Source organism: Gobius niger, assembly GCF_951799975.1.
Source record: "Gobius niger genome assembly, chromosome: 23".
Classification (NCBI taxonomy): Eukaryota; Metazoa; Chordata; class Actinopteri; order Gobiiformes; family Gobiidae; genus Gobius; species Gobius niger.
This window is the reverse complement of record NC_136874.1, coordinates 1,092,343-1,101,660: the sequence shown is the minus strand read 5'-3', so window position 1 is coordinate 1,101,660 and position 9,318 is coordinate 1,092,343. Positions and strand designations below refer to the sequence as shown.

The 9,318-nt window shown below is 45.1% G+C and overlaps 1 protein-coding gene across 3 annotated transcripts; it reads left to right on the top strand.

The window, feature by feature from the left end:
* Positions 1-2,638: 2,638 nt before the first annotated feature.
* On the top strand, positions 2,639-8,145 carry LOC306981874 (high affinity cGMP-specific 3',5'-cyclic phosphodiesterase 9A-like). Of its 3 annotated transcripts, none has more exons than XM_079581602.1 (14): positions 2,639-2,786; positions 3,118-3,258; positions 3,452-3,591; positions 3,753-3,840; positions 4,082-4,163; positions 4,365-4,424; positions 4,502-4,679; positions 5,551-5,673; positions 6,418-6,510; positions 6,589-6,656; positions 7,435-7,537; positions 7,607-7,711; positions 7,809-7,955; positions 8,024-8,145. In XM_079581602.1, the coding sequence occupies exons 1-14, from the start codon at positions 2,699-2,701 to the stop codon at positions 8,114-8,116; spliced, it is 1,509 nt and encodes a 502-aa protein (XP_079437728.1). In that variant the 5' UTR covers positions 2,639-2,698; the 3' UTR covers positions 8,117-8,145. The 3 variants fall into 3 exon arrangements, with proteins under 3 accessions (XP_079437728.1, XP_079437729.1, XP_079437727.1); XM_079581603.1 differs by having other exon boundaries at positions 4,079-4,163; positions 7,435-7,534; XM_079581601.1 differs by having other exon boundaries at positions 4,079-4,163.
* The last annotated feature ends 1,173 nt before the right edge of the window (positions 8,146-9,318 follow it).

Genomic DNA, 9,318 nt, shown 5'->3' with positions numbered 1-9,318 from the left:
CACTTCAGGATCATCTTTCTTTGTGTTTTAGATGAACATGTGCTGGAAACACGTATGAGGTTTATTACTGTTTCCCAAGAAATGTTGCTTTAATGCCACAATAGAAATAACAATAATAGAGAGACTCAAAGAGAGACTAAAATATGGACTTGTCGAATGAAAAATAACTGATTAAATACATAAAGGTACATAAAGGATATTCCAAGAAACATCCCAAATGCGTAGAATTATAACAGTTCTGTGATAAATGCCCGTTAGCTCACGGTGCTAGCTCTGCAAAACCTTTATTTCTCATTCATCTGGACGCACATCTGGATCTGGGACGGGGCTAAAGTGAAAGCTACAGGCTATATGCCCACGAGCCCTGGCCCTGCACGCGCTGATTGGCTGCTAATTGATCAGTTATCGATCCAGCTGTACTCACCAGGAATTCACACCCCGAAAAAAAATCCACGAATGTGCGTTTTTAGGTCCGGAATCCGGCGCTGGGGGGGTCACACCGCGGCCCGAGGCTCCACGGCTCATTCATCCCGAAGATTTAAGACTCCGCCGCCGTAAAGCGAGGGTTTGACGGGGAAAAAAGGGAGAAAAGGCTCGATTTGTTGCAGGAGATGCGGGATGTCCCAGCGCGGGCGCCGTAGAGCTGCAGAGTGAAGCGGGGAAACGACGGCATCTGGCGGCCGAGGAGGGAACTGCACCTGAAGCGGAAAAACAAAACAATTCAGCAGAAAACGGGACAAAAGCAGGAGTTAAAACACACATAAATAAGGTATAAAATCAAGAATCAGCTGAGAGAAACCAGAAAGTATCTAAACCAGAAATTAACCAAATAAAACCAAACCCAAGATGAACCAGAAGGTGAGATGCAGCAGGTGAACAGGGGGAAACGACAACACTTGGCGGCCGAGGAGGGAACTGCATCTGAGGCGCAAATAACGGGACAAAAGAGGCACAATAAAACACATAAACACGGTATAAAATCACGAATCTGTTGAAGGAAGGTTGTGTAACAGACAGATAGTGTGAATGAGTGTCTAAACCAGAAATTAACCGAATAAAACCCAAGATGAACCAGGTTCAGGCGAGATGCTGCAGGTGAAGTGAGTCACACTGTTTAAACCAGAGGCTGAAGATGTAGGTGGGAAATGAAGAGGAAGTTTGCCTGTTTTTGTAATTTAATATTTTAATATATAAAACCCGGAACCGTCCCAGGATCACAGACACTTCATAAATTAAAATATTACTTGATGTCAGAATTCACTCCGCACATATTTCTGGTACAGGGAGTTTCTATGAACATTTCTGACAGGGTTTATTTCACAGAAATGCAAGAAAATTAACCTGAAAGTTCAGTTAGCCTAAAAATTAACCTGAAAGTTCATAAAATGTACAAAAATGCTTTATAATTACATTGACAACATACTACTAGCCAAAGCTCAGGTCGTTAACAAGTTTAGCAACAACTTCAGCCGATATTTCGGCAATAAAATGAAATAAAGTGTATCTTTGACGACGTAAAAAGTTAAAACATCGTCTTCTTCACATAATAAACTCACCTTTCTCCTGTTTCTGAGCCGCGGTTCAGGAAAAAATACATTTTTATTCGCTCCGTGTCAACTTTTATCACCGGCTTCTCATGACCGTTAAACGCTCGCGCTGCAGAGCTCGCGCGCAGATGTAACAGGAAGTGGTCTCTTCAAAATAAAGGCGTCAGTCATCAAACCGGAAGTAAGCTGCAAAAAGGAAACGTGCTGATGCTAGCAGGTCTATTGTTACTATTATTTTATTATTTGTCATTTCTAGAACATTTCGCTTTTTGTTTTACTAAATATGTTTTGCTACGTTATTTTTTATGGCATTTTCCTGTTAGCTTTGCTCATAATCCTTGCATTTTCTCCAGTTCAGCTTTACCCAAATCTAAAAGCGTCTGGCCTGGAGAGATTGTCTGGAGCCGCCACTGAGTATACACCATATTTATACATAAATGTAATGAAATCAATGTGAAAGTATTCAAAGTATCTAAAAGTATTCAGAATACAGTACTCTGATTAGACAAAGTTACAGGAATGTTCAGTATTCTCCCCAACACTGGGCGTCACACTGGCCTTATGGATTTGGGTAAAGCTGAACTGAAGAACTGAACTGAGGAGTTAAGAGGTAATGTCCAGACTGTATTTCTGATTAATTTAATGTTTTCCTCTTCTTTCGTGTACAGTACAGGGATGGGCCATATCGTATCGCATATCATTATCAGGATATTTCTTTTTTATATCGTGATATAGATTTGAGGCCATATCGCCCGAGTACAGGATATTGTGTAAGACCTTTAACCTGCAAGAAACGATTCACTTTTATTCTCCAGTTTTGGGTTCAGGATGTGGTTTCTTTATTTTGTAGCATGTCAGATACACAGATACAGCAGCATGAGGGAAAATGTAGGTTTTCTCTCATTTAATGTCACAAAAATTAGGCATAAATGTCCTGTTCGCCTCAATAAATCAAATAAGAATTAGATACTGAAACTCCCTGTGGAAAAAGAACCTTCAGAACACGGTTAAGTCCTGGTCTGGAAAGTTTGGAGTCTCGGAGCGACGTCCGTGTGTCAGGAACAGCTGACTCCTCCACAGCAGCTGCCTCTGCGCCTGAACCTGCTCACACTGACACGTCCACACTTCAGGAGTCTGGAACGTTACAGACCATGTCCACCAAAACCATTCACTTCGTGGTGAACGGGCGCGAGGAGACGGCGGAGTTCAGGGACGACTGCTCGGACTCAGAGGTCAAAGGTAGAATCAAACCTGCACAAGCTTTTCTTTGGTCCTTATTTATCACAGCAGAGTTTAGGATGAAATGATATGACCTTACACTGGTTTTAAATGAGAGAAATTGTTTAGAATCACTTAAATAAAATGTAAATGGTAAAGGCGTGAGAGGTTAAGCGAGTGTATTCCATTTGCAGATCAGTTTTTGCAGTAGTGTAAGATCATTAAGTTTCTGTGAGGCCAGAGAATCAGAGAAATGTGAACCATAGTTACTTCGTTAATGGTTTTCTTCTTTAGTCAGCGCGCCTGGGCCAAAGGTAAACTTTCTGATGATGTTTCTGATGTTCCTCCTCAGAGCTGTTCCGAGCGGCGGCGGAGGTGGGACCGCTGCACATCCTGAAGCTCTTCAGCTCAGACGGACGACTCTTAAAGATCTCTCCATCGCTTCAGCAGAACGACAGGAAGTCCGTGTACACGCTGCAGCTCGCCTCCGACTGTGAGCACGTTTCTGAGGCTGAAATCAGACTGAGACTAAAGGGAAAGTAGTGCAGGAGACTAGAACGGTCACCAAAATCTGCAGATTAAAATGTAAATAAAATGTAGAATGTAAAATGTAGAGAAATCAAGGAGCTACAGGACATTCAGATTTAGTCCTGCAAAGAGGCTAAAGTGTGGCGGTGTCGTTGCAGACGTGGCCGCGCCTTCGCAGCTGGTTGCCATGGAGTCGAGGCTGCACCGCCTGGAGCGCCGCATGACGGAGCTGAGCCAGAGTCCGGAGCCACTGAGGGACCTGGACCGACAGGTGGAGGGCTTCAAGAGGAAACTGCAGGTTTGACAGCTCTGAAAACATACACTCAGAAACGCTTCATACTGACACTGTGTTTGTGTTTGTGTGTGTGTGTGTGTGTGTGTGTGTGTGTGTGTGTGTGTGTGTGTGTGTGTGTGTGTGTGTGTGTGTGTGTGTGTGTGTGTGTGTGTGCGTGTGAGCAGAGCGTGGGTCACCTGAGCTGGATGGGGATGTTCAGAGACGACTCGGAGAAGGTCATCCCCAAAACCAGACCCAAACTGACCAATAAAGGTGAGACAAGATCAAAGTCTCTGTGTAGAAGAAATGATCGTTTACGATGTCGAGGAATGTGGAAAAACAGGGAAATTTGGGGAAAGGTTGGGGGAAAAAACACCGAATAATTGGGGGAGAATTCTGAAAAAATAGGGGGGGGGATTGTAAAATTAGGAAAAAAATTGAAATAAAAAAAAAGAAAAATTGAAATCTGAGCGACATTTTTCTTCCTGACGTGTTTTTTGTCACTATCCAGCAGTTCCACAGACGAGCGTGCACGGACCCCACACGAGCGTGCACGAGCAGCGGAAGAACGTGCGCGCTCAGTTTCTCAACATGAGGTCAGTCTGACTTTAAACCAGCATCATGTGACCTGAGCACATGTCCTGCTTCATCCCAGTCTCATTTGTTGCTGCGTCGTCAAGTTGTTGCGTTCTCATTCATTTACGTCTCGTTTTTGTTGCTATTGTGACACTTTTTCAAGAGGCTTTTAGATTTAGGTAAAGCTGAACCGGAGAAGCCCTGACCTGAATGTGTGGTAGTTCTCTGCAGGTGAACGAGGAGGTCAGGGAGCACCTGAGGACGCCCATGTTCGACAACTGGTGAGTGAACTTTCCCAAAGCGTTCCTTCCTCCTGCCCTGACCCCGCCCTCTTCCCCTGACCCCGCCCCCTCTGCAGGCAGTGGGAGGAGCCTGAGATGCTGCTCCTGATCCAGACCATGTTCGTGGACCTGGACCTGGTGAGCGAGTTCCACATGGAGAGCCGGGTCCTGCAGAACTTCCTCCTGGAGGTTTACGGACGCTACAACGACATCCCCTTCCACAACTTCCAGCACTGCTTCTGCGTCACACAGATGGTACTAGTACTATTACTGCAATAAGTACTACTGTTACTGCGTCACACAGATGGTACTAATACTAATACTGCAATAAGTACTACTGTTACTGCATCACACAGATGGTACTAGTACTATTACTATTACTGCAATAAGTACTACTGCTTCTGCGTCACACAGATGGTACTAGTACTAATACTGCAATAAGTACTACTGTTACTGCGTCACACAGATGGTACTAGTACTAGTACTGCAATAAGTACTACTGTTACTGCGTCACACAGATGGTACTAGTACTAGTACTGCAATAAGTACTACTGTTACTGCGTCACACAGATGGTACTAGTACTATTACTGCAATAAGTACTACTGTTACTGCAATAAGTACTACTGTTACTGCGTCACACAGATGGTACTAATACTGCAATAAGTACTACTGTTACTGCGTCACACAGATGGTACTAGTACTATTACTGCAATAAGTACTACTGTTACTGCGTCACACAGATGGTACTAGTACTATTACTGCAATAAGTACTACTGTTACTGCATCACACAGATGGTACTAATACTATTACTGCAATAAGTACTACTGTTACTGCGTCACACAGATGGTACTAGTACTATTACTGCAATAAGTACTACTGTTACTGCGTCACACAGATGGTACTAGTACTATTACTGCAATAAGTACTACTGTTACTGCGTCACACAGATGGTACTAGTACTATTACTGCAATAAGTACTACTGTTACTGCGTCACACAGATGGCAACAAATACTAGGGTGCATTGAGTTGCCTTGTGTACGAAATGCGCGGTATAAATAAAGTTGCCTTGCCTACGAATACTATTACTGCAATAAGTACTACTGTTACTGCTACTACTTCTCAGATGTACGGCCTGATCTGGCTGACGGAGCTGAGGGGCCGACTGGGACGAACCGAGCTGCTCGTCATGTTAACGTCTGCTCTCTGCCACGACCTGGACCACCCGGGCTACAACAACGTGTACCAGGTACGACAACACCTACCAGGAATAACAACGCCTACCAGGTACGACAACATGTACCAGGTCCGACAACACCTACCAGGAATAACAACGCCTACCAGGTACGACAACGTGTACCAGGTCCGACAACACCTACCAGGAATAACAACGCCTACCAGGTACGACAACGTGTACCAGGTACGACAACACCTACCAGGAATAACAACGTCTACCAGGTACGACAACGTGTACCAAGTACGACAACATGTACCAGGTGTGACAACGTGTACCAGGTACGACAACACCTACCAGGAATAACAACGCCTACCAGGTACGACAACGTGTACCAGGTACGACAACGTGTACCAGGTACGACAACGTCTACCAGGTACGACAACGTGTACAAGGTACGACAACGTGTACAAGGTACGACAACGCCTACCAGGTACGACAACGTGTACCAGGTACGACAACGTGTACCAGGTACGACAACGTGTACCAGGTACGACAACGTGTACCAGGTACGACAACGTGTACCAGGTACGACAACGCCTACCGGGCTTTCAAATTGTTGAGGTAGGTTCGGTCCAATCAACTTTACTCCCTTAAATTGGTCAAAACTACACAATTTGCAAAGCTAGACACCAAAAGTTCGGACTACAATATTGCCAATTTACAGCTGAACTATGGTTTCTGCGATCCCATACCCGGCGTTTCCCACTCCTTTCGCAACCTCCACAAAAAGGTTAGTTTCTGGTGCTGTTGTTGCAGATAAACGCTCAGACGGACCTGGCTCTCAGATACAACGACATCTCTCCTTTGGAAAACCATCACTGCGCCGTGGCCTTCAGCATCCTCGCCAAGGTCAGGTTTATACCAGGTTTATACCAGGTCTACAGCAGGTTCAGTCCCAGCTCAGACTGGTCTCTCCTCGTTTTGCAGCCGGAGAGCAACATCCTGAAGAGCGTGACGAGTGAACAGTACAAACAGATCCGCGCCGGGATGATCAAGTCAGACTCACTTTTACAAACACAATCATTAAAGAACAAATCTGTTTGAATAAGAGTCAGGGGAAAGAGGTTTCAGCTTCAGAAACATGAAGAAAGAAATCCACTGACGGAAATCCTGGTCATTCAGGATGTTCTGGTCGTTACATAGTGTTACCAAACCCAGATCAGGACAGTCACATCCAAAAAAAGGCTAGGGGGGAAAAAACTTGGGGGAAAATAGTTTTTTGTGTTTTTTTTTCTGTTCAGGACAGTTAAAGAGGGGGTATTATGCAAAATCTACTTTTTCAAGCTTTACATCATGTTCTTATGTCATTCTCTTATTAAAAACATGGCTGAAGTGTTGCCTTGGCACATTCACGTATTTCTGAGTAATCTGTAAAAACTCTGATGGCGGCCATTTTAGGGATAGGTTTGCCTGAGTCCTCCTAGGAACGCCCCCACCTCCTGGAGACGCCTCCGAGCTTTCGTCACCAGCCGAGTAACCGACCACTGCTCCTCAGCAGAACCCCCTCCCCACTGATGCCACAGACAGTGTGTGGAGGGGGCGTGTCGGAAAGGCTCAGAGGTTCTTAAAGAGACAGAGGCCTGTTTCAAGACATTCACTACAGCCATTTTGAGAGATACATTTTATACAAGGCAGTTATTCTAATTTACTGCATTTACAGACCAACAGAAGGTTTGGTCATCATTGTAGTGTGATATAGACTGGTGCTATGTGAGTGAAAAAAGCATAATACCCCCTCTTTAATATATAAACACATCTGTGCCGGTGTTGCAGGTGCATCCTGGCCACTGACATGGCGCGACACAACGAGATCCTGAACAAGTTCCGCTCGATCCAGCCTTCGTTCGACTTCAACAACACGGAGCATAAGGAAGTGGTGAGAACGAGCTCGAACCCGTGTCCACAGTCAGAGTCTGGTTAGTGAAACCCGTCCGTGTCTCTGCAGCTGATGAAGATCATGGTGAAAGTCAGCGACATCTCCAACGAGGCCAGGCCCATGTCTGTGGCCGAGCCCTGGCTGGACTGTCTGCTGCAGGAGTTCTTCAACCAGGTACGGGCTTAACCGTCAGGCTTCCACTGGACGCTGAACTGGGGGGTTATACGTAAAGCTGCTTCTAGGTGGAGGTCAGTAAAGTAGTTTCTTCCAGAGCGACACGGAGAAGCTGCGCGGTTTGCCGGTGACGCCGTTCATGGACCGAGACAAAGTGTCCAAACCCTCGTCTCAAACCAACTTCATCCGCTTCGTCCTCCTGCCGCTCTTCACCGAGCTCACCAAGCTGTTCCCGTGTCTGGAGGTATGTCAGGACTTAAACCCGTGACTAATGTTTCAGACCAAACGAGTGAACGGCTTTTGTTTCTGCAGCAGCACATCCTGGAGCCGGTGCGTCGTGCTTTGGATTATTACGGCGAGCTGGAGAAGAGCAGCAAGACGGACCAGGATCCAGCCAGTTCATGAGTTCTGTTAGACCTAAAGTATTTACATATAGATACAGACGGCATCTCGTCATAGAAAGGGGCGTGGCTTCGCCGAGGGGGAAAATAGAATCTTTAGAGAAACACAATTTTCCACTCTTTTTAGCCATTTTGTTGGAATATTAACTTATTTATCACATACATATAAAGTCATGTGTAAATCGGGTCCATATGGATGTTTTCTATGGATTGTTCAGTAGAAGTGAAAAAACGGCAGTTGTAGCTAGCGCTAGCTAACCGTTAGCATTAGCCCGATGCTAACATGTAGCATCAAGTTAGCATTCTCCGTTTTTTATGTATCTATGGGCTGTTGAACCACTTTGCTCCTCTCCATGTCTTTGTATCTTTATTCAGAAAAAAACTATATTCATAGTTCAGCGTTTGTTAGTTTTAGTTCTAATAATCAGAGAAAGTTTAGATTTTTCTCCAAATTGTTTTCCCCCTTAACTGTTTTCAAACATGACCATATATAGGCGATTCCAGAGATGCCGTCTGTATCTATGAAACACTAGAGGGAGACTTTCAGGCCCGACGCTGCTGGAGGGGAGGAGATACAGTATCGTCCAGTTTTTTTTTTACTCTGATGTTAAAGCTGCTCCATTTTGCTGCTCTCCTCCTCAGACTCTACTCAGACTCTCTTCAGACTCTCTTCAGACTCCTGGGGACTTAAACTTTCCAGTTATTCAGTTTGTTTGCTTTTGCTTTTGTTCCATTTGAAGTGCTGTCGTCACACAGATTTCACAATAAAAGCCCAGTTTTAAAACATTTCCTTCCTTTATTTCTTTTACAAAGTGCAGCCGTTCATTTTGCAATAAATATCAGACAAAAACACGATTTCACATTCACAAACGTGGACTTCTTCTATTTACATGATATTTCTACAGTTAAATACAGCGTTAGGACGAGGTCAGGGCGTTTTCACACACGTCACAGCTACTTACGGGTCGACCCGAGGCTGCCCTGGTTTCAGCGGCTTCAAAGTTAGTTCAGGCCGTGTTCACAACGATCATGACCTTATTCCCATGACAACGGGAAAGGGGCGGACCTCGTGGACTTCGTAATCCAAACGTCCTCATGCAGCGAACGTTTGAAACAGTTCCACACGGCCCGAAATCGCCTTTAGGTCGACCGACCTCGAGCCTGTGTGGAAACGCCCTGTGAAGCTTTTTAGTGTTTGACACAGGA